At 38.7% G+C, this 26,769-nt stretch overlaps 1 protein-coding gene across 5 annotated transcripts in view; it reads right to left on the bottom strand.

Moving 5' to 3' along the window:
• LOC115209212 (NAD kinase) overlaps positions 1 to 26,769 on the bottom strand; it is a 101,358-nt gene that overhangs the window by 62,915 nt on the left and 11,674 nt on the right. For 3 of the 5 annotated variants that reach the window (XR_004998220.1, XM_029777470.2, XM_036501039.1), the window contains exon 2: positions 22,037 to 22,111. Coding sequence is in view for 4 of the 5 variants with exons in the window: in XM_029777470.2 (XP_029633330.1) it covers positions 22,037 to 22,111 (75 nt within the window). In the remaining variant the exon portion in view is untranslated. Of the gene's footprint in view, positions 1 to 2,440; positions 2,956 to 22,036; positions 22,112 to 23,629; positions 23,768 to 26,769 lie in introns of those variants that run through there. The other 2 variants (XM_036501038.1, XM_029777471.2) reach the window with 2 other exon arrangements.

Raw genomic sequence — 26,769 nt, 5'->3', positions numbered from 1 at the left:
TACTTCTAATCCTCTAGAAAAAGCTATACGGTTCTCCATTATTCCTGAGATAAACCTCATGAAACACAGATGCTTAGGTTCTCATCCATGAACCTCTATTTTAGACATGCAGTGTTGCCAAGAATTGACAACTCTATAGTTCATAAACATCAAAGCTCCGATTATAACTGACCCAGTGGTACCAGGCTTTCATGCTTGTTCTGTAGTACAACATCAACAACAACAAACCTCTGTTTTCCATGCTGGCCAGTCTGGCAGAATCTAGCAAGCCACCAGACTGCATTGTGCTCCAATGTCAGCTTTGACATGGTTTCTACAGGTGGATGCCCTTTCTAACACCAATCCCATAACAGTGTGAAAGAACTCATCCGGTTCTTACACTCACTACTTCTGATGCTTTAACCTCAGTACAGAGTTGTACATCAAACAACCAGGCCATCTCCAAAATTCTGTAGTATGGACTATTGTTGCTTAGTTACTCCTGACTGAAGTCAAACCTATGATCAAAGATGTTCCAGCCATAATCCTGCTGTCATTTGCATACCAAGGTCTATTACATGAACCAACATGTCCTTTCTTTTTTCAGAGATGGTTGTGGGCTATTTGGTTGTTATTATTTCTAAAAGATCGAGTGATCACTTAGTGACACTCACTGTAGTGCAGCTGGTAGTTATAAATGTTTCTTGTTACTATGAACACAAGACCCTTAAAAAACTGTGCATGTGGACAGGCATGGCTGTGGGATAAAGAAGTTTGCTTCTCAACCACATGGTCGCAAGTTCAGTCACACTATATAGCACCTTGGGTGTGCTCTACTATAGTCTCATGCCAACCAAAACGTTTTGAATGAATTTAATAGAGGTTTCCCGAAAGAAGCTTGCTGTATATATAAATATATATCTGACATTGACACTAGTTACAACTCTGTGGCTCACCAGATCCAGTAAAATCATCCAGCCTATGTCAGCATGGAAAAAGGATGCTAAATGATGATGATGATGATGATGAAGAGGATATATGTATGTATATATCTGTGTGTGTGCATGTGTGTGTGTGTCTCTCTCTCCTTGAGAGATAGTTGTAAAGAAGTGTCACTATCATGAGATAGTTGTAAAGAAGTGTCACTATTATACAAGCAGTATCATTCATTTCCAATTCTGCAAAAACTTGTATGGCTATCAGGAAATATTAGCTTGCTTGTAAGCATGTAGCAGCTGGTGACATGAAGGGCATCTGACCATAGAAAATCTGCCTCAATAAATTTCATCCAACCCATGCCAACTTGGAAAAGTGGACAATAAAACAATGATAATGATGGTCAGACAGAGACTGATGCTCATTCTAAGTAAACATTGCAAGGTGTACATGGACAAACTGAGACTGGATCAACGTTTGCATGGACAGAGGCTCACCTGCTCTTGAAGTACAAATTATACAAATATGTATGAACAGAAACAAATTGGCCCCTCTCTCCTAAGGTTTACACTACATTTAATTGTATGGACAGAGAGAAATCATCACCTCTGTCTCACACACTCTTTCTCTCTGTATCAAGGTCTACACCACACAGTGAGAGTAGAGAGAGAAATTGATAATTGATCCTCTTTTAAGGTAAACTTTATACAAATGTCTATGGACAAGGATCATATCTCTCTCTCAAGGCGTGTGTGGAGAGATAAAGATCAAACCCACCTCAAGTAAACAATTGAGAGAACTGAATCATGCAGAGTGAGTCAGTTGCACTGGTAAAGAAAGAAACCAGTCAAAATGATTAAAAAAAAACAAAACATGTCACACAATTTTAGAGATAATATAGAGAAAATGTCATCCATCTCTCTCTTCTCAAAGCAGGTCTCAGTGACTTTGTTCACAATATTTTCTATTAAGAACAAATAAAATGTTCTTGCATGAAACAACCGAAGAGAATCTTCCAACTTTGGTTTTGATAACATGAAACCGAAATGTAATTACATTGAAATTGAATTTTTGCTATAAATGTGAAAATAAGAGTCTCTTATGAATTAAAAATATATATGTACTTAAGTCCACTCAAGTTGTGCTATATTTACACAAAAGTTCTTTTTAAAGAAACGACCAAAAATATCTCTTAAAGAATGACAAAGAAAAAAATTGATATGACTTTGACAATATATTTGTGCATTGAATTCATAAAAAAATATAAATAATAAATAAAAACTGTATGCACCATATTCCGCCTTCCCTACACTCCCCATCTGCAAAGGTCATGGAACCACTATTCAATTGGGGAAAAAATACATAAATGAAAATAAACTAAAAAGAAAACAAAAATATAACAAATGGTGAAAATGAAGAGAAAGTTGAATAGAGTAGATATAATGTGGATGATTGAATCTGAAACTGAAGTCAATTAAATATAAATAAACAGTTATAAATAATGAAATTAAAGAAATGCACTTACAGGAACATAGTTTTGGAAATCTGTCGGATCATTAGCTCAATGAAAAATTTGCAAAATTTCTAGAAATCAGTTTCTGGACAAACAAGTTCACTGTCTCCAAGTGATAAAAACACGCAATGAGAAAGCCACCAGGTCAGATTAATGTGCCAACACTGAATTTAAACATCACCATTGGTAGTGTTATTACAGTAGAAAGACCCTAAAAACATCTTTGGTACCAGCAAAAATCAGCTGAGCTGGCATCTAAAGCAGGGTCAAATGTACCAGCTGAGATAGCAGCATATGAACTGAGCAGAAGTTAAATGCAAACAACACATTGTTTTGGTTTTACATATATATATACATACATGTGTTTGTGTGTGTGCGCGTGTCTGTTTGTGTGTGTAGTTGCTTGATAGAGACTACTTGTTTCCACCACTTGTTTTAAGTTCAGTGAGTTCCCTTTATAGTTCACTATTTCAAATACTATGCTTCATTCAGAGCGACAATCCTCCACTGAGGTTTGCCTGACTATCAGTAATCTATGTACTTAAATTTGTAAAAAGTATGTCACATGGTATACTTGTGGGAAGGGCCACGAGAAAACTACAATGATTTCTATGTAACTGAGTGAATAGTTTTATGACAACAGTTGGTGTTCAACCAAGGTGATAACTTAAAGAAAAAATAAATAATAATAAACAGAATAAACTTGGCTGTTTTGATGTATGTGTATTTTGCTTTTAGCTTTTTTACTCATAGATACTTAGTCAAGCAGTTTTTATGCAAAGAGAAAGTCATAGGGATCTCTTGAGCCAATGAAGGAGCTCTACACTAGGGATTCTTAACTAGGGTGGAGTTGAAGTAGAGTATTTCGAGTTCACAAAGGGACAGCAAATGTCAAAGAAGTGTCATAATGGAGTATTGGGTGTTTAGAGGGGTTGTTTTTCTTAGAAATAAAATATTTAAACTAGGTGGTAACTCTTAATCTATTGGTTAGTTTTATATAGGCAGTGAGTTGGCAGAAACGTTAGCAAGCCGGGCGAAATGCTTAGCGGTATCTCATCTGCCGTTACATTCTGAGTTCAAATTCCGCTGAGGTTGACTTTGCCTGTCATCCTTTCGGGGTCGATAAATTAAGTACCAGTTACGCACTGGGGTCGATGTAATCGATTTCATCCCTTTGTCTGTCCTTATTTGTCCCCTCTATGTTTAGTCCCCTGTGGGCAATAAAAAAAAAAATGACCATTGATTAGTTTAATACTAGCATCACCCAGCACTTTGGATACTTTTAACTAAATCCACCCTCAGGGGCAGAGCTGCAAAATAGGAAACCATCTTGGATGCTAAAATCTGGGAATCCCACACAAACTCTGAACAACTAAATCAGAATTTCTCAAACCAACTTAAAAAATATATCTCACAAGTGAGCAGGGGAGGTTACTTCTGGAAGATAGGGTAGATGAGAAGGTTGTGTTGTGTTAGAAAGGGTAAAGACCTCCTTCAGTCATGAATGACCATGGGATTGGACCTAGAAAGTTCCTTTCCGAGGCACAAGTCTGGACAAGGTTGTTTATAGAAGACCAGCAGTCTCCCATGCAAATCAACCTCTCCTCTACACATCATTGATGTTATCCATAGGAAAGGCAAAGGCTGGTACAGCTTGGTACCAGTGATGTTACAACTCATTTCTACAGCTGAGTGAAATGGAACAACGTGAATTAAAGTGTCTTGCTCAAGAACACAACACACAGCCCAGTCCGGCAGTCAAACTCATGGTTGTGAGCCTGACGTTCTAACCAGAGCCATGAATTAGCCTGTCCAATAATTTGGCATGAAACATTTAAAATTTTGCCAGATAAAGTAGGCATAGGAGTGGCTGTGTGGTAAGTAGCTTGCTTACCAACCACATGCGTGACACCTTGGGCAAGTTCCTTCAACTGTAGCCTTGGGCCGACCAAAGCCTTGAGTGGATTCGGTAGACGAAAACTGAAAGAAGCCCATTGTATGTATGTATGTGTGTGTATATATATATATATATATGTATTTCAATAGATGAATGAATTATCCTATGTTTATCGTCAGCATGGAAAATTCGTTGAACCGATACCAGGGTAGCAAATTCACGTCAGAAACACGGTTGAAGTGACCTGTCCAAGGGTAGAAACTCCGGGTTCATTTGCAGAAATTTGTGTGTTATATATGAATAAATGAAAGAATGGAGTCAAACGAAGGTGTTAACAAAATTCCTTTACTCTCGATATATGTTTCGAAGACAACATGGTTTCATTCCAAAGGAATAAAGGGTGTAAGATGCAATCTTCCCCAGTTATCCAAGAGAATTTCAAACCATTATTCAACATTCAGGGATAGTAAAAAACGACATAGTACAGGGCTAAGTAAATTAGTTTGGCGTCTTAAAGACAATAATATAGATTTCAAGTTAGATTGGTTCATACTGTCTGTATCCTTCCCTTTTGATAAGGGCAGGAGATTTTGTAACATTTGCAACTCTGAGCTCTTCCATATCCTCTTCTCTAAGGTTCCCCTTGTAAACACACTCATAGAGAAATCGTATAAATGTAAGCACTGGCAGAAACATACTTTTTACTCATACAAATAATTACGATAGGCATCATGCTTTGAACAATTAGCTTAACGTGCACCCCACTTCAATAACGAAATTCTTTCCTAAGCCTTTGAACATTCTTAATCAACGTACCCTTCCTTTCCACTGGTTCCCTACCTATCATTCCTTTAACCCTTTTCTTCCTACTATCTAACTTTGACGTCAATTCTTCTAACGGTTTTTTTTTAAAAAAACACATTATCGTTTTGTTTACCATGTAGGCGGTCATCGAAATTTTTGTTTGTCTTGTTGCCGAGAGAGGCTCCCTTTCTTTCCTGATGAGAAGATTGCATCTTACACCCTTTATTCCTTTGGAATGAAACCACGTTGTCTTCGAAACATTTGTCGAGAGTAAAGGAATTTTGTTAACATCTTCGTTCGACTCCATTCTTTCATTTATTTATATATATATGTATGTATGTATGTATGTGTGTGTATGTATATGTTTGTATGTCTGTGTTTGTCCCCCCAACATCGCATGACAGCCGATGCTGGTGTGTTCACGTCCCCATAACTTAGCGGTTCAGCAAAAGACAGATAGAATAAGTACTAGGCTTACAAAGAATAAGTCCTGGGGTCGATTTGCTCGACTAAAGGTGGTGCTCCAGCATGGTCACAGTCAAATGACTGAAACAAGTAAAAGAGTAAAGAGTATAACAGATTTAGTCAATGATATTGCATGATGTTAAAATTATAGACAGAATGCACAATATAGGGCTGTGAGGAGATGGAATACATTATAGTGTGGCTAATAGAAGGATGTGCATGTTGTAGAGCTGGGAGAAGTGGGTGCACATTTTTGGGAGCCTAGGGTGTTAAATATCCTGGTACTAGTCATGTAGTAAGCATTTGGGCTGGGTTTTCAGTTTGAGGATATATTCCTTCCTCTTTCCTAGCAATCTTGAAAGCCCTGTAATGAGGTCAGGGTGTACCTTCCCCACCACCACCATCATCATCATCATCATTTAATATCTGTTGTTCATACAGGCATGGGTTGGATGGTTTGATCATAGGTGACAAGCAGGAAGGCTGCACCAAGCTCCAGTCTGATTTGCCCTTCCTAACACCAACCACTCTGAGAGTGTAATGGGCGCTTTTATGTGCCACCGGAATGGGTGCCATTTGCATAACACAGGTACCTCTCATGACTGCAGTTTTGCTTGGCTTGATGGGTCTTCTTCTCAAGCATGACACAATGCCAAAGGTCTCAGTCATTGCCTCCATGAGGCTGAACACTTGAAAGAGCTTAGCCACTTCGCCCCCGTGAGGCCTAACATTCAAAAGATGCTTTTTACAGTAAAGTGACACCAACATCAGCCACAACTACAATTTCACTTGGCTTGACGGGTCCTCTCAAGCACAGCACATCACATCACCATACGTCTCAGTCACTAGTCATTGTCTCTATGAGGTCTAAAGTTTGAAGATCAAGCTTCACCACCTTGTCCCATGTTTTCCTGGGTCTGCCTCAATTACAGGTTTCCTCCACAGTTAGAGATCAGCATTTCTTTACACAGCTGTCCTTGTCCATACGCATCACATGACCATACCAACACAGTCGTCTCTCTTGCCCACCACATCTGATGCCTCTTATTCAACTTTTCTCTCAAGATGCTTACACTCTGATGAACATGTACACTGACATTGCACATCTAGCAAAGCAATGCTGGTTTCATTTCCTTCAAGCCTAAGCATGTCCTCAGCTGTCACATACATGCAAGTACTGTCCAAATCTTCGACCAATCACATACAGCTAGCTGGCATTCAACTGGAGTATCAAGTTTCGGGTATTTTGATTGGGTTTTGGATAGAAAATTCACAAAAAGTCGCTTCTATTGATTTTTTAATGGCTTTGCGGGGTGACTGGGGAAAATGTAAAGATGTGCACGACTACCCTTGGACGGTTTTGAATGACCATAGAAAGTGTGAGCCCTCTAACTGAAAATTTGTGGATTTGTATAAAGGATACACACACAGACAGACAGACATTTTGCCGTTTATATATATATAGAGAGATGATCTAATGCACTAAAATCTTTTTTTCTTGAATATGTGCTGCTTAAACTGGGGAGTATCTAATATGTCTGTGCATCTTTTATGCTATTCAAATATAGTAAGTCACCACATAGCACAAAAAGGCAAATCAGTGTTAGAGGAATACTGGGGAATAAATCTCAACCAGCTTAAACCAGTGGATAGAGTGGTAAAGGAAGGATTTTATGAAATGTTTGGTGAGCCAACCACCTTTCCTGAAGCTCTCAAAACATAAAAAAAACAAGTATGATAATGGTGGTGGTATCAACTGAATCAAACACTCCAGTGGAGTTCTTGAAGAAAAGTCATTATCTCTGCACAAGAACATTTCAAAGCTACATCATAGAAAGGTTTTAATTGATCTAATCAATCCAGGTACTTATTTTTAAGCCGGGCACATATTCTGTTGGTTTCTCTTTTGCCAACCCACTCAGTCAACAACATTGTCAAGCAGTGGAGGAAGAGGGTAAACACGCACACAAAATGGGCTTCCACACAGTTTTCGTCTGTCATTTCCACTCACAAAGCAGCATTGGCTAGCCTGGGTCTATACTAGAAGACAGTTGCCCGAGGTACTGCACAATGGAATGAATCCTCATAACCAAGCCTATATATATATATATATATTTTTTTTTTTTGCTGTAGTTTCAGCCATGCTGATGCATCGCCGTTAAAAAGAAAGGCAAGGTGAAGGTTCTGGCGAGGATCAAACTCGCAGTCTTCTGCGTGTGAAGCAGACGTGATAACCACTACATATGTGATTTCTTTTTTTATCCAGTACACTGTAAAGTGGTTAGTGTTAGGAAGGGTGTCCAGCTGTAGAAACCATGCCAAAACAGGCGATGATGCCTTTGCCAGATCCTGTAAAACCGTCCAACCCAGCATGGAAAACAGACATTAAATGATGATGATGATGATGATACATACACAGACATTCATATGCAATCATGTGTGTGTGTGTGCGTCTCAATTAATTATTTTTTTGTTCATTTGTTTTATGCTCATTTTTTTCCATGTTAGCATAAGCTATTTGAATACATATGATTGGGGGATTATTTTTTTTTATACACAAATGCCCTTCTTTTTCTATGGCTCGCTTGTTTTTCAAGTAAGAAAAGTTTTCTTTCTGCTTGTCTCTGAAAGCACACAGCTACCTAACGAGTTGTCGAGAGAAAGAAATGTCAACAAATCTCACCACCCATAGTTCAGCAAATTTTAGAAGAGCTGCAGAATGAAAACAGTCACCTAGATACATGCACAAATACACACACACACACACACACTATTATCCTGAAGAATTTTAGTAGAACAAATCAACGCTAGTACTTTTAGTTTTTAAGGCAGGTGATTATTGTATTGGTAGCTTTTGCCAAATTGCTATGTTACAGGAATAAAAACCATACCAACACCAGTTATGGGAATATAAATACAAAGATACACAAATGCACATGCATATATATATGCTGAGCTTCTTTCAGTTTATGTTACCCATATCCACTCACAAGGCTTTAATAACAAGCTTCTTAGCCACACAAGTGCCTATGTATGTGATTTTTTTTATCCAGTACACTCTGGTTGTCAGAGTGTATTATAGAGGTTATTCAGTACACTCTAGTTGGTCAGAGGGTATTACAGAAGACACTTGCCCAAGGTACCACACAATAGAACGGAAACTTAATATAACTCTACATAATAATAACTGATATATATATATAAGTGTATATATATATATATATATATATACTAGCAGTATCGCCCGGCGTTGCTCGGGTTTGTAAGGGAAATAACTATATAAGCATTTTTAGAGAGTTACTTCCTTTATAGATGCCAATTCGGGCTTTCTTAGCCATTTCTGTTTTGGTGTCTTGAAGCCATGAAGTCGTTGTTCTAAAAGAACGCTGGTCTCCTTGACAACGCATTACGACGTTGATTTCCTTAAACTCCCTTCCCCACAGCTTCACGAGGGAGGGAGGGAAGAAGGGAGAGAAGCAAACACAGGTGCAGGTGTTTGAGCGTGGACGCCAACTCCGCCGCCATTGACACACGAAAAATTATGCATTAAAATGGAATAAAAAATGATGTTAAATTATTTTTAAAATCGTAGACTCATTGTAGACACGCGCTAATAGCCAGACGGGCTCGATATTAATTACGACTATAAGATACCCGAATTTGGTTAAACTGCACCGCAAAATGTGGGAGGAGTTAGGAATCTAAATCGTAGGAGACAGACACTCACACAACTACAGTTTTATATATATATATATATATATATATATATATAATTCTTTGCCTAATAAGGTAATGCGTCAGCATGACCTGACACCTGAGACCTTTGGGTCACAATGACACCGTTACTCTTATATAATAACAATAACAATAATTGTGTACAGTGCTCAGGTGCACTACAACTCATCTAAAGTGTATATATAATCAGGTGTAGTTTCGGCGGATTTCGGAAAGCATGAGGGCCTTAAAGGATGCAGTGTCATGGCAGTCAACAACTGACGCAGGCAGTTTATATATATATATCATCATTGTTTAATGTCCGCTTTCCATGCTAGAATGGGTTGGACGATTTTGACTGAGGGCTGGCAAACCAGATGGCTGCATCAGGCCCCAATCTTGATTTGGCAGAGTTTCTACAGCTGGATGCCCTTCCTAACACCAACCACTCTGAGAGTGTAGTGGGTGCTTTTTACGTGCCACCAACACAGGGGCCAGTCAGGCAGTACTGGCAATGACCTTGCTCAAATCTTTTTACACATGCCACCAGCACAGGTGCCAGTAAGGCGCCATTGTATATATATATATAAAAATGTTGGTTGGCCAATTTCTCCTGTCATACTTTACATCATATTGCGGGAGGAGGAGAAAAAGTAAGAGAGAGACACACAGTGAACACAATGAGTGAACATTAAGGGGTGGAGAGTGTCTGGTAGGAGGCAATGAGTGAATGAATGCCACACACAGGGAGAGAGAAAAAAATAGTCATTAAAATGGAAGACAAAAAGGAAACGATAGAGTACTCATGACATACATGGTGAAACAAAAGATATGAGTTGGTGCGTGTTAAGGTTCGAAAAAAATGAAAAATGAAAAAAAAAAAGAATGAAACCAAAATTATTCTTTATGTTGATTTTATTTTATGGAAGTTCATAGGCATCCATGATCTCAGTGTGTGTGTATATTTATTATATATATATATATATATATATATATATACACACACACACACACACACATATATAATATATATATATATATACATACATATTCATATGTGTGTGTGTGTGTATATATATATATATACCAGGCAGGACAAGTGAGCCCAGCCCACTTATGAATGCCTTTCCTCCCTTGGACACAAAGACCGGTTGAGGCAAGCGAAGTCGATATAGAACCTCATCCGACGACAGACACCCATGCCAACCCCCCATGCTTGCGAAGACATGTTGGGGCAAGCGAAATCGAAATCGAAACCGAATTGAACCAGCCAGGATCCCTGGCCTGGTGGTACGTAAAAAGCACTATCCGACTCGTGGCCGTGGCACGTAAAATACTCCAATGCGACCGTACGACAGGCACCCATGCCAACCCCCTTTGCTTGTGAAGACATGTTGGGGCAAGCGAAATCGAAATCGAATTGAACCAGCCAGGATCCCTGGTCTGGTGGTACGTAAAAAGCACTATCCGACTTGTGGCCGATGCCAGCACCGCCTCGACTGGCTTCCGTGCCGGTGGCACATAAAATACACCAATCTGACCGTGGCCGTTGCCAGCCCCGCCTGGCACCTGTGCAGGTGGCACGTAAAAAGCACCCACTACACTCACGGAGTGGTTGGCGTTAGGAAGGGCATCCAGCTGTAGAAACATTGCCAGATTAGACTGGAGCCTGGTGCAGCCTTCTGGCTTCCCAGAACCCCGGTCGAACTGTCCAACCCATGCTAGCATGGAGAACGGACGTTAAACGACGACGATGATGATGATGATATATATGGATGCATGTTAGTGTATGTGTATATATATATACACACACACAGACAGTAAGCAACATGAAATACAAAAACAAAGGAGTTGAATATGCAAACAACAAGAGAAACAAATGGAAAACATGACAAGTGACATAAAGAACGATCCTTCATCCGTTGTCGGTTGCCTGAGTCTTCGAAGGCAGTTGCTCCCACAAATACCAAAATAAAATTTGGGATTTATGGAGGATCAAATTTGGGAACAAAAACAGGACAGTGGAGACATAAAAAGAAACTGAATGAAAACGAACATGGTGGGTCGTTAGACCAAAACGAAGGTAAAATAGCAAATGCTAGAGAAATATTTTCTTTGACAAGAGAAAAGATAGAAGAGAGAGATAGATAGGATACATCCAGCCTTTAGGACAGCCTCAGAAATGACTCATTGCAAAGAAGTACAGGTAGAGTCCCTGCTCAACCTTACCAATGCCCTATTCATGGAGCAAATTGTGCTCTGACCAACCAGGGTGAATAACATAGATCTCTGCTTCACAAAGAATATGAACATCGTTCATGTGAAAGTAACACCAACATTAGTTTTGGATCACAACATAATAGAGCTGTCGATGTAATGGACCAAAAGTAGCCAGAGACTGAGCTATAATCTAAGACACTATATCAAAATGAATGCCGAGTGATTGTCTTATAGGGTTATCTAAACCATATAAGAACTGAGAAATGATATTATGATGACAATCAGATAAGTATATTGACAATGAACTGAAACAACAATGAGAAAATGGAAAGACCAGTTTGCTGGCTCCAAGACATGATGTGAAGGCTTGTTTATTGTCAGATAAACCATTGTTGTTGAATAGAACAGAAAATACATTTCAGAGTCATGATATATATATATATATAGAGAGAGAGAGGGGGGAGAGAGAGGAGAGAGAGAGTTGCAAAAGTTAAAAGTCATGCTCCAAACACAAATAAAATAAAAATAAGATGGAAAAAATCCTTACAATATAACTTCCACCTGAACACTTTTCATTAGGATAAAATAGATGCAGAGTTGTGTATGTGTGTGTATATACATACACATATCTATGTATGTATATCTTTTATCCTAATGAAAAGAGTTTAGATGAATAAGACTATGTATATTATTTATACATTACATCAAAGAGATAGGTGTGTACATAAAAAGAACATCAAACTAGACAGTAATTACAGTGTTAATCTAACATCGTTAATGAAATACAATTCAATTACAGTGACATAGTTGATAATTAATTGCTGAGTAATAAATAAATATTTCTAGCATTGTCACAAGGCCTGAAGGAAGTTGACCAATACCTGTAGAATCTGTAGAAGAGGAATAGATGGGACAAAGTGGTGAAAGCTGATCTGATCTTCAGAAAGTGAACCTGATGCAACTAGTCATAAGATACTGTGCTGAAAAAGATGACTCATTGCAAAGAAGTACAGGTGGAGTCCCTGCTCAAACTCACCAATGCCCTATTCATGGAACAAATTGTGCTCCGACCAACCAGGGTGAATAACATAGATCTCTGCTTCTGAAAAAGACCTCCATCTCCCACTCCCCACCGCCTTTTTTTCTTACACTTCACAAGGCTGGTTACCAAGTTTCCGTGATGTACAAGTGACTAAGATAATAACAAACTTCCTGAACAGGACACTGGTTAGTTGCAGTGATTCTGAGAGGCAAGGGACAAGTCAATTACATCAAGCCCCGTACTGGACTGGTGCTTTATTTTATTGACCCTGGAGAGATGAAAGTAAAGTTCGCCTTTGTAGGATTTAAACTCAGAATGTAAAGAACCTGAGGAAATGTTGCTAAGCATTTTGTGCAACAGGCAAGAGATTCTGCCAGTTTGTCAACCCATACCAGCATGGAAAAGCAGACATAAAATAATGAAGATGATGAACAGGTTTTGCTGCATGAATCGTTAACTGAATTACTTAGCTTTTGTAATTGATTCACAACTGCGTAGCTGTCAATGAATAAATAACTATTGGTTTATCTTTATCTTATTAGTTTACTTCAATTGGTCCATTACTTAATTAGCTTAGAACTTGTGTGTGCATGTGTGTGCGTGTAAATGGAGAGAGAGAAGCCAGTTTTCAAACATAACTGTCTTAGTTATCAAAACAAGTGAAACATACAAACAACTTCCTAATGAGGTTCATAAAACTTGTATCATAGTTGCTGTGATAACAAATAGCTCTTTTACTTGTTTCAGTCATTTGACTGTGGCCATGCTGGTGCACCGCCTTTAGTCGAGCAAATCGACCAAAGGACTTTAGTCTGTGTAAGCCTAGTACTTATTGTATTGGTCTCTTTTGCTGAACGGCTAAGTTACGAGGATGTAACCACGCCAGCATCGGTTGTCAAGCGATGTTGGGGGGGACGGACAAACACAGACACACACACATATACATATATACGACGGGTTTCTTTCAGTTTCCGCCTACCAAATCCACTCACAAGGCTTTGGTTGGCCTGAGGCTTTATTAGAAGACACTTGCCCAAGGTGCCCCGCAGTGGGACTGAACCCGGAACCATGTAGTTGGTAAGCAAGCTACTTACCACACAGCCACTCCTGTGCCTAGCTTTCCAATGTAAATTGGCTTCTGATTTTTTGTTGTAAATGGCACTCCGTAGGTTATGATGAGTGTTCCAGTTGATCTGATCAACACAACAGCCTGCTTGTGAAATGAACATATAAGTCACTAAGCACTCCAAAGACACACATACTGTCCTTAATATAGTTTTCAGCATGACACAGAATGTGAGAAGGCTGACCCTTAGAAATACAAGCACTACTCATTCTTGCCAGCTGAGTGGACTGGAGTGAAATCAAATTAAGTATCTTGCTCGTGGACACAGTGTGCTGCCAGGAATCGAACTCACAACCTAATGATTGTGAGCCGAATAGCTGAACTGCTAAGCCACGTGCCTTCACATGCACAACTGGCACTGTGTTGATTTTATGACAATGAATGTTCCAGCTGATGCAAACAACTGAACAATCTATTTGTGAAATGAACATGCAAGTTGCTAAGCACCCCAAGGAGGAAAGGTAAGGTCGATCAGAGTGGAATTTGAACTCAGAACATAAAACCAGAAGAAATACTACAAAGAATTTTCCCCGCATAGTAACAATTTTGCCATTTCACTACCTTAACCGGTTTGATACCAACCTGCTTGAAACTGCCTCTGGCTTTAGAGTACAAATGTCTTGTTTTCAAAAGTTCTAATTTATAATCTTCTGCCAAACCTTAGTCACAATTTATGTCCCTGACACTAACTTAATGATAACTAAGCTATTTTACTAAATTCTTTGTTATATTTAAAATTAAATGAAAGAAACACAAAACATCACAGCAGAAATATGGTAACAAAAGGGTCAAAGAGCTGAAAGAAATATTTCAACATTTTGGTCTCATGTTCTAATAATTCTACCAATCTAATCACTAATTTTTTTCTTTCCAACAATTTTGGATGTCCTAATAGCAAATATCCGAAATGGGCACAACGCGAATGCAAAAGACGTCATGACAATGTGGCAAGAACGATCCATTGGAAGCTCTGTGGAAATCACAGCCTATAAGGAGATCAAATACATGGTATAAGCAAACTACAGAAGGAGTCACTGAAAATGAGAACTGCAAAATCCTGTGGGATGTAATGATCCAGTGTGATCACCCAACCAGAAATCAGAAACTGGACATTGTTGTTGTGAATAAAAAAGAAAGAACATGTATGATAATTGACATAGCATACCCTGGTGACAACAGGATCAATGTGAAAGAAGAAAAAATAAACAACTATGATGATTTGAAGTGGGAAATACGAAGGTTGCAGTCAATGAAGAGAGTAGATGTGATAACAATAGTAATTGGTGCACTTGGAAGTATCAGCACTCTACTACCAACATGGCTGAAAAAGATTGGTGCAAGTGTGAAAGTAGAACAACTACAAAAATCAGCATTGTTTGGAACTGCAAGAATTCATCACAGGGTTCTTGAAGCATGACCAGTAAACAAGGGTCACCTTAGTCTGCTGGCTGTGGACAGCTGACACTTTCCATCATACCCAGCAATATAAGCTGTGAGTTTTCATATAATGATAATAATAAAATGGTGCAGTTCAAAAGTATGTATTCAGTGGAATTTAAGGATGATTCAGCAAATTCTTTATATATGCCCACATAAAAAGATATAATTCACTGGAATAACAACGATAACAACAGATATGAAATGTTAATTTATATCTTATATAATGCTTCAGCAATCTATGTTGAAACAATTGTAGCGTTATGTAATAAAGATTGTTGCTCAATTGTGTGTGTGTGTGTGTATGTACACACACACACACACACCTCCTGTTTCTGTCAACCATATTTACTCATAAGGCTTTGCACAGCCTGGGGGTTAGAGAAGAAACACACACGCCCAAAATGCTATACAGTGAGAATGAAGCTGAGATGACATGGTTAGGAATCAAGCATCATAACCACTCAGCCATGCTTGTGCTTATAGTCATACCTATGCATGAGAATATACAAAGGATAACAGTTGTAAATAAGTGCAGTTATATAAACAAGCAGGTGTTGTGTACCACCATACTACCAAAGAACAAGCCAATGAGGGGACATTTATAAGGCCATTTGACATGCTAGAAATAGCAATCAAATCTTTCTTTGCTTTTCTAGCATAAAAAAAAGGAAGAATTCAATTGTTAAATTTAGTCATACATTATATTGAAAAAACGCCTGGATGGTTAGGGAACACATTTGATCAGGGTTATCATCAAGCTAAACAACAACCCCAACTATGGTAGATAACCATGTATGTAATGGAGCAACAGTTCCCAACTATTTTTGCACCACAGACTGGATTCCTGCAAGGCAATGTTTCCACAGAGCTGGTGACTATATGCATAACAAACAAAGTATATCATATATAATTTAATTATCATATGTATATAATACATATATAATGCAAAAATATCCTGCAGACTGCAATAATTAATAAAATAGAAATAAAATTTTTAAATATGTTCTTTCTGAGTGGTTTGGTACAAAATGCTCCATGGCCTTGTACTGGTCTACAGCCCAGTGGCTGGGAACCCATTATAGAAACAGGCATGGGACATTTACCACTATCAAAGATCAAGGCAACAGGCAGCCTGTTTATAGTTCTTCTATCTGCTATAGATAACAGCCAAAATTCCCTTAAATCACACCCTACTATTTTAAAAATGAAACGAGACATATGTATGAAGAATAATGCAGCCTTAGATATGTTATATTTTACTGACAGGGCTAGATAAAAAGACAAAAATAGTTATAAAGGGATATAATGTTTAGGAAGTTAAGGTACTAGCTACTGGCTACATAGCTATGAGTTGAAACTTCACTTCTACAATCAGTCAGGTCACTGCGCAAGGTACATAACTCTGCTAGTTCCAATTCAGTTGACTGACACGAAACGGATGTGACTCATTTTCCTATAATTGAATATTTAGCACAGTAAGTAGGGGGACTCGGTAAAAAAAAAATTACCCACTCCCTAAAACAGCTCATCCCAATCAGGCAAGCATGGAAAAAGATATGAAACGTAAAACGGAAGTTTACTTCACAAATACATGGCTCCAGGCTTGACTTTATGTACAACATATACACAGACGTGTGTGTGTGTGTACGTGCGTGCGTTCGCGCCTATGTGTATCAATATATTGAATTACGGCCGTTTACGTTAAAAAAAGTCAAAACTCATCTATTCACTAAATATAAATCAATAAGATAAACGCCATAGTGAAATAAGTATCGGAGTTTATAGATTAAAATCCTTGAAGGCAGTAAGCCTTCAAGCATTGTAACAGTTCAAAGATTGGAACAACAGAAAAAGCAAACAAAAAAAAAAAAAAAACAAAGAGAAAAATAAAACCTGTAATCTGTACTAACATTAACAGACTCAGTAAAAGTACAGATATACTATTTTACTTGTTTCAATCATTTTGACTGCGGTCATGCCGGAGCACCGCCTTTAGTCGAGCAAATCGACCCCAGGACTTATTCTTTGTAAGCCTAGTACCCATTGTATCGGTCTCTTTCGCCGAACCGCTAAGTTACGGGGACGTAAACACACCAGCATCGGTTGTCAAGCGATGTTGGGGGACATGCACACAAACATATACACAAACATACACACACACACACACACATATACACGACGAGCTTCTTTCAGTTTCCGTCTACCAAATCCACTCACAAGGCTTTGGTCGGCCCTAGGCTATAGTAGAAGACACTTGCCCAAGGTGCCACGCAGTGGGACTGAACCCAGAACCATGTGGCTGGTGTATTTATGAATAATCTGCAACAGTGCTATTACTAAAATCACTCACAGACACATCCCACCCTCTGGCGTAGAGGCATCCTGCCTCCTCTCTCTGCCTTTTCTTATTTCTTTATTGCCCACAAGGGGTTAAACATAGAGGGGACAAACAAGGACAGACAAAAGGATTAAGTCGAGTACATCGACTCCAGTGCGTAACTGGTACTTGATTTATCGACCCTGAAAGGCAAAGTCGACCTCGGTGGAATTTGAACTCAGAACGTAACGGCAGACAAAATACCTATTTCTTTACTACCCACAAGGGGCTAAACATAGAGAGGACAAACAAACAGATTAAGTCGATTATATCAACCCCAGCGCGTAACTGGTACTTATTTAATCGACCCCGAAAAGATGAAAGGCAAAGTCGACCTCGGTGGAATTTGAACTGAGAACGTAATGGCAGACGAAATACCGCTAAGTATTTTGCCCGGCATGCTAACGTTTCTGCCAGCTCATCGCCTTCTCCAGTTATTAACTAACATGTGACTTCCACAACTCTTTGCCTTTTCTGGTACTATTATGATGGTCTTGTGCCACCTCCCCTCCTCCCATCCTTCATGTGTTCCACCTGGTAGGCTCTGCACCAACTATTAAAACAAATCCTTACGTACACCCTCAAATGTTGGCTTTCTAGAATTTTACCTCTGCTCATACCTTCCTTGCAGGTGCCAACTTGTAGCAGTTTAAGTGGAAGATTAAGATTAATGACATCAATCCCACCATTCTTGGAGGGTTTGCAAAAGCCATGGACACTACCTCTTTCTTCTGATCCAGAAAGTTGTAGTTTAGTCCCAGATTAGCTTGTACCAAATCGGCCTACAATGAAAAAGCACTCTAGTAGTGACCATCTTGTCTTTTCGCTCTAGTGTATCTGGGACTACAACTGCTCTGATCAAGCTGACCTCAACAGTATTCCAGCCAAGACCATCTCATCTTATTTTCAGACAATATATTTAACCCTTTAGCATTTAAACCAGCTGTGGAGGCACAATGGCCCAGTGGTTAGGACAGTGGACTCGCAGTCGGAGGATTGGGGTTTTGATTCCCAACCCAGGCGTTGTGTATGTTTATTGAGCGAAAACACCTAAAGCTCCATGAGGCTCCAGTAGGGGGTGGTGGCGACCCCTGTTGTACTCTTTCGCTCCAACTTTCACTCACTCTTCCTGTTTCATGAGTAACGCTGCGATGGACTGGTGTCCCTTCCAGCTAGGGGGGGGGGAACACATACACCACAGAAACTGGGAAACCGGACCCATGAGCCTGGCTAGGCTTGAAAAGGGCACATAAATAATAAAAATTTAAACCAGCCATATCTGGCCCAAATATTCTACCTGTTTTGACATTAAAACTGGCCATGTGTAGCCTCTCACATCAGCCCTACTGTGTCATTCTAAAAATAAATAATCACCTCATTGAAACCCCAGAGCTATGGAGGTAATGAGTGATCTGAATAAATAAGCATTACATTTGACTGAGTAATCTGAATGCTAAAGGGCTAAGACAGCATAAATCAATGTTTCTTTTCTATCTAAGATGTGATTTCAAGTAGAGGGGGAAAAGAAGAGAGAGAGGAAGAGAGAGAGAGAACACATCCTTTGATATTCTGAGACAATGCCTTATGAGTGAAATTGGTAGATGGAAACTAGGAAGCCCATTGTATATGTGTGTCTATATGCATGTATGTACATATATCTGAGTGTGTTTGAACGTGTGAGAATGTTGACATCTCAAAGTTTCACTCGAGTGAAATGGTGTTGTTTATATTGTTTGTTAATATTATGATCAGTTGCTCTGCATTTTCAAAAATCTATGGAACAAGAAATCTCCTAGTTGTAAAACAGGTAAGGATTGGCAACAAGAACTGCATCCAACCATAAAATCCTGCCTCAAATATTTCCCCTATCCAACCAATGCTTCCATGGACAAAAAAAAAAAAAAACAGCTGTTAAATGAACAAATAAAGTATAAAGCAAGTAAGAAAATAACTGCAGATAATTTATAATAAAATAGGTACGTTAATATAAACTTATTTAGTGAAGGGAGCATAAAAAAAAAAGAAAATAATTATGTAATGAGGTGAAAAATCAAGCCTCAGAAAACAGATGTTTGTGTCAGCAAAAATCATATAGGGAAATCTATGATCTTGGATGAGTTTATATGCCACGATGTGAGAAATTTCAACAAAAAATTTTATTTTCTTTCAGCTGTAGGTGTATAACCAAATCTATCTTCCTTGGTAGTTAGCCCACCTCATATTTTCCACCACCATCTTCCTTAACCATTCCTTCATGTTCAGTCACCTTTGTAATTATTTTATACCTCTTTTAGGTATAAAATAATTTATGAAGGCGTCCATCCATGTCACAACCAAATTGCTTCGTTTTCCATATTTCGACAATATAAAAAAGAGTTACACAGTCTCACACTACTCAAAAATTCCTTTCTTAATGCTCTCTCATTAGTTCAATGTTCTGTGGATGGGATACAAAGGATCTTTTCCATACTACAATGGGTGACAAACATTTTAGTCTTTTATTTGTTTCAGTCATTTGACTGTGGCCATGCTGGAGCAATGCCTGTAGTCGAATAAATCGACCCCCAGGAATTATTCTTCGTAAGCCTAGTACTTATTCTATCGGTCTCTTTTGCTGAACAAGTAAGTTACGAGGGCGTAAACACACCAGCATACATTGTCAAGCGGTGATGGGGGGGGGGAAACAAACACAGACACAAAGGCACACATACAGATGTGTGTATATATATATATATATATATGACGGGCTTCTTTCAGTCTCCGTCTACCAAACCTACTCACAAGGCTTTGATTGACCCAAAGTGCCATACAGAGGGACTGAACCTGAAACCATGTGGTTGGTAAGCAAGCTACTTACCACACAGCCACTCCTTAATTTATTACAAGTCTGGTGTTACTCCTTACTATCATCAGCCACAAAGTAAGAGTATACTGACTTTTAGTTAGAACCTGGCTGGTAGAGTAATCTCCCTCAGCATGAGGGTTATGATATTGAATTCTATCATAAACATATGGCCACAAAATTTGGGAAGAGAGTGTTGTCAAATAGATCCTTACCCCTGCCAGTAAATAACAGGTATTTATCTTATCTACCCTAGGATAAAAATCAAAGTTGACATTACAAGGACTGAAAGTAAGTACAATTAAATACAACAGTTTGTTTAACTTGGCAATTCTGCCAGGACAAAATATTGATTGTTAGCACAACTTAACTCTGCTATGGCTAAGATTCCCTTCAACTGAATGGGGCTTTAGTAGAGAGGGAGACAGCTTTATGCTATAGGATGAGGGGTTAAAGTGAGAGAGAAGGGTCCAGAATGGAAAAGGTTTCTTGCTGTAGGGAAGCTACACTGCTACTTGCATTATAGAAGAGATGATGGAAGTGTGTGTGTGTTTGTGTGTGAACTGGAAGAAGATAAAAATAGTGGTGATGAGGTGTGAAAGTGGACCCTCAAGATATGAGGTGAAAAGAAATAAATGGGGAAAGGGGAACAGGAAGTGCGAGTGGTTAGTGGTTGCAAGAGTTTATAGGGGAATGAGAGCAGGTAATGAGTGAGAGGGAGAATATTATGAAGAACAAGTGTTGAGGGATGATAGGGGGGAAGGGTAAGGAAAAGAGAAGATTAGATAACTGTAGAAATCGGGTGGAGCTTAAGGGGAGATAAAGGGTGACCAATGATACACAAGTTGGGGAAGGTAGGGGAGAAGAAATGATGACAATGCAGAAAAAGGAACAGGTGGTGACGAACAGCAGAATAATAATAATAATAATAATGATAGAGTAAACAGGGACAGAAAGAGAGAGAGAGGAGCTTTCAAATAAGGGATTTTTTAAATTCTAGAGCAATTTGAAAATGTAGAGCTGGCAAACAATTTGCCAAACAAGAATGTCCATAAACGCCACCAGGTGCAGTTGGACTGCACCTGGTGACCATTTTGAAGCTGAATTGCAAAATCATCATCATCATTTAATTTGTTTTCAATGTTGGCATGGGTTGAACTGTATGACTGGAGCTGGCAAGTCAGAAGACTGCACCAAGCTCTGCTTTGGCATGGTTTCTATGGTTTGATGCCCTTCCCAAAGCCAACCACTTTAAAGAATGTACTGGGTACTCTTTTCATGGCACCAGCAGCACTAAGGTCACCAAATAACCCTCAATTAGGTGGGAAGAGTACTTGTTTAAATTTAAATACATATTTAATGTTTTTTGAATTAAGGAAGCAAGCTGACAAAATCACCAGCACAGTGGCGAAAATGCTTAGCAGTATTTTGTCCATTTTTATGTTCTAGGTTCAAATGCCATCAGGGTCCACTTTGCCTTACCTCCTCTTGGGGGTCAATAAAATAAGTACCAGTTGCTCACTGGTGTCAATTTAATCGAATTAGCCCTTCCTCGAAATTGCTGGCCTTGTGCCAAAATTTGAAACTAGTATATTTCTCGAATTTTGTTGAATTAGTATAAAAGACATTTTGGAAACAAATCAAACTAAATGAGAGAAGAATAGCTTAGACAAAAACTTACATGAGTCTAGAGTTGTCCATCAAAGTTCCTTTTGGCCCAAATTCCACTTCTGCAAAAATACTGTTATGTTGGTTCCTAAAGAAAGAAAGACAAAAGACAATACAATAACAATTAAATCAAACATTGTTAAATATTCAAATAAAAAACATGGTAAAAATTTAAATAACAAACATGATTTCTTTTAAATAAATAAACTCTAGAAACAGTAGAGAAGTTAAATGATGCAGTTTTCATTTATTATTATTATTATTATTATTATTATTATTATATTATTATCATCATCATCATTAAGGTGGCAAGAACCATAAGCATAAGGACAAAATCCTTAGTAGGATGTCTGACTTTCAGAGATCACATTCCACTAAGGTTGACTTTGCCATTCATCCTTTCGGTTTGATAAAATAAGCACCATTCAAGCACTGGGGTCAATGTAACCAACTAGCTCCCTCCCCGCAAAATTTCAAACCTTATAGTAGAAAGAATCATTATTATTATTAAGGTTGTGAGCTGGCATAATCGTTAGTGCATCAGACGATAACGCTTAGCAGCATTACATCCATAAATTCTGCCAAAGACTACTTTGCCTATCATCCTTTCAGGATCGAGAAAATGAGTACCAATTGGATACTGGGGTCGTTGTAAACAACTAGCCACTCCCTGCAAAAATTTCAGGCCTTATAAAAGAAATCATTATCATAGCAGTGGAATGGCAGAAATGTTAATGGTATTTCTTACAGCTCTTTATTATGTTTTGAGTTCAAATCCCACCAAAGTTAATTTTGCCTTTCACCCCTCTGGGGTTGATAAAATAAAGTAGTACGAGTCAAGTGCTAGAAATGATTTAATCAACTAACGAACTTCTGTCACATTTAAAACCCTACACCTATATTAAAAACCATTATTATTACTATTATTATTATTATTATTAATGACCTTCATCAAAGAGAGGAAGAGCAAAGTCCATAGCTTTTTTCAAGGACTCCAAAACTAAATGGGAGAAAGAAAAGTTACCCTCAGACCCAAACCAGTGCCTAAATACTAACAGAATGGATTCAGAGCCAGATTAAGATTTTGTAGGCCCTGAGGCTAGTACTGGTGTGGCTCTCAATGATATTTTCAAAAACTTTTTACTTCATCTCTGGAGCCCCTTTAGCTGGTGGCGGCCTTCAGGCTGCAGCCTCTAAAGCCCATGCCTTAATCCAGCACCAAGTGAACTCTGTTAAAGACACCCGAGGGCTAGGTAGTGAGTACTGTTAAGCTAAGAAACATATTAGGTATACCCCTTAATTTCTCTCGCTCCCTCCTTCTCGGGATATTAGTGATGCAACTGGAAACACAAACCTGATCATGGACTAAGTTTACTGTGAAATGTACTATAGTGGTTTCATTGTAAATCATGAATAAATTAATAAGAAAAATATGATTATTCCTGAAATAATATAAATCAGTCTAGCGAATGCATCAGTTTCTTGGGAAAACACAAAAGCAAAATTTAAAAAATAAAACATAAACAAAAAAGTAGATGTTTCTATACATGAGTATGTGTGTTGAGTGTGATGTGTGTGTGTATGTGTGTGTGTGTGTGTGTTATACCTTGTGAACAGTTTAGAGACCATCATTTTCGAATTCATACAGTGATGTTGCTTGTCTGTGTGGGCTTGAATGACTCTTAGCCAAATAGATTTACAAAACACTAAATGTATAACTAAAGCCTACTTACTTCAGATATCAATTAGAGCATTTTAAATTGAGGCAAGGAGTGAACTTCCGAGGTGCAGTAGTAATTTAAGAGCTGACACTCAAATGCCATCAGAGACAACAATAAAGTAATAAAAAAAACAAGAGGAAAAATGAACCCCCCCCCCCCCATCACTACCACCACCAAAAAGAGAATGTAATCTTTCAGAGTACATGAAAAACAAAAGTATAATTGTGATTATTTCTGTAAATCTTTTATATCACTTTTTGGGAAATAGAACTTTTTTTTTATGTATGTGATCTGATCAATAAGTATCCGGACTGTTGCTATAGTAACAAAGCTGAAACACAGAGAGTGAAGCTGCTTGGAACAAATTGAACTTGATCTCTGCTGTGCATGTGCACTAAGTTTTAATATTCTAGCTCAGTTCTGTTGTTTATAGCAGTGTTTGGAAGGAAGGTGTGTAGCATGTGATCATCATCGTATTGACGATGACAGAGAAAGTTTAGCAGAGAATCTGCATCAAATTTTGCCAAAAGCTTGGTGATACCTGCTCAGAGGCCTATGCAAAGTTTTTAGAAAGTTTCCATCATTTTCGACTCAATCAAGATCTTGTGCTACTGAAACTTGAGTGTCTTTTTGGTCAGCTGAAAGCAGTTTTCACACAAACTTGGCAGACATGTGTCTCATACATAAATCTTCAGTGAACTGAACTGAACTGTAACTAATCTGCACATCCTCTGATAACTCATGGATGGTGGTTTGATGATTTCCCCTCACAGCTGCACGCACATCTGCACTGTTTTTTTTTTTCAGTGCTGCTGGTTGTGGGTCTCCCTGAACATTCATCAATATCAGCATTTTTTCAACCACTCGTACACTTGTGTGTGGCTCATATACTCCTCTCCATACACTTTCTGCAAATTTGCGAAGGCCTCTGAGCAGGTATTACCATGACAACTTTCTCTGTCATGGTCAATGAAATGCTCACATGCTACACACCTTCCTTCCAAGCACTGCTGTAAATAGTGAAAGTGAGCTACAACATTAAAACTTAGTGTGCATGCACAGCAAAGTTCAAGGTCAATCTGTACCAAGCGCTTTCACCCTGTGTGCTTTAGTTTTGTTACTATAGCAACAGTCCAGATACTTATTGATCAGACTTTGTATTAGTGGCTTATTCAAAAGAATAAGCCCAACAAAGAGTTTGGTCCTAATGTTTATAACAGAGTAGATGCCACTGAAATTACCCATCGACTAAGTTGTGGTGTTCAACCAAGTGATGGGATGTGATTCCATGCATGTTTCACCGTAAGCCACTAGAAATAGAAGCCAAATTTTCTTATATCATGCTAAAAAGTCTTAAAAAAGGAAGGATATATTAAATAATAATGGAGTCATAGAAGTAATCATAAAAAGACAGGATGATCATGGCTGGATTGTCTTTGATCATAAGTTTGTTCAATCAGGGCTAAATAATAACTATCCAATTTAATTTTCAAAGCTTGGGCTGATCTGGGGCTATGGCAGAAGACATTTGCCATAGTTTCATTTGAGGGAGATTTGGCTGATATCTCTAGCAGGTCAAGTGGGTATGTAAAGGCTTCCTTACATCATCATCAACATCAATCCCTGGACAATAGTGTCTCAAGTCCTAGGATTCACAGGTGCTGCTTATTCAGTTTCCATGACATATAAGTGACCAAGATGTTACTCATTCATAGCTTAGTGAACTAAAACAATGTGAAATGAAGTATTTTGCTCAAGAACACTATGCAGTAACCAGCCAAGGAATTGAAACCATGACGTTGCACTTATGAATGCCACACCGTAACCACCAAGCTATGTGGTTTCACCTTACTGGTTCATTAATATAATGTGCCGGTGGCACGTAAAAAGCACCAACCGATCATGGTCGCTGCCAGCCTCGCCTGGCACCTGTGCTGGTGGCACGTAAAAAGCACCAACCGATCGTGGTCGCTGCCAGCCTCCCCTGGCACCTGTGTCGGTGGCATGTAAAAAGCACCCGCTACACTCGGAGTGGTTGGTATTAGGAAGGACATCCAGCTGTAGAAACACTGCCAAATCAGACTAGAGACTGGTGCAGCCTCCTGGCTTCCCAGACCCCGATTGAATCATCTAACCCATGCTAGCATGGAAAACGGACGTTAAACGATGATGATGATATGATGTTTGTAATTTTTATAATTGAAGAGCAAGAGAAACTGTGGCATTCAAGTCTTTTCTAAAAAGGTATTAAAATATGGTCAGTAAAATTAAGTTAAGTGGTTCCAATTATATGAAACTTGAACGCATTGAAGCTATATGAAAACAGCAATTTCTATTTCTCCATGTTATCTTTACTGAGAGTAGTCATGATAATTAGGTAGATAAAAACACCAACATTTTAACATAAAAATCCTGAATAGCTTACCCCTTCAGCTGTCAGACTTTGCATAAAAAGAAAATAATTAGTTACTATATTGGCATAATTCCTGAAGCTTTTAAAAGAAAGAAAATAGAAGTCTATGACAATCATATAGTGGTATAATCAAATGGAAACTGTAGTTGTGATACCCATGCTGGTGGCACATAAAAAGCACCCACTACACTCACGGATTGGTTGGTGTTAGGAAGGGCATCCAGCTGTAGAAACGCTGCCAGATCAGACTGGAGCCTGGTGCAGCCTCCTGGCTTCCCAGACCCTGGTCGAACCGTTCAACCCATGCTAGCATGGAAAATGAATGTTAAACGATGATGATGTCTGCTTCAATCCACACTTCTCCAAACACATATAGACATACAAACATATCTCTGGTAGATACTATACCTCATCTTTCAATCTTTACCACCTAATAACAGACAATTATACAATATACATAAAACTCTAGGATAACTGCAACAGTACCACTGAGTGTGCTGGTTTATTGACACCTCTAGGAAATTCTAGGGAACAACTATACACCAACCAACTCCCCCTTGTCAAACTTGAGCCAATGAGGAAGGTTCTACGAGGTCATTCCATCTGTTTGAA

Source organism: Octopus sinensis, linkage group LG3 (assembly GCF_006345805.1).
Source record: "Octopus sinensis linkage group LG3, ASM634580v1, whole genome shotgun sequence".
Lineage (NCBI taxonomy): Eukaryota > Metazoa > Mollusca > Cephalopoda > Octopoda > Octopodidae > Octopus > Octopus sinensis.
The sequence above is the reverse complement of the archived record's forward strand: the minus strand, read 5'-3'. Positions and strand labels throughout refer to the sequence as shown.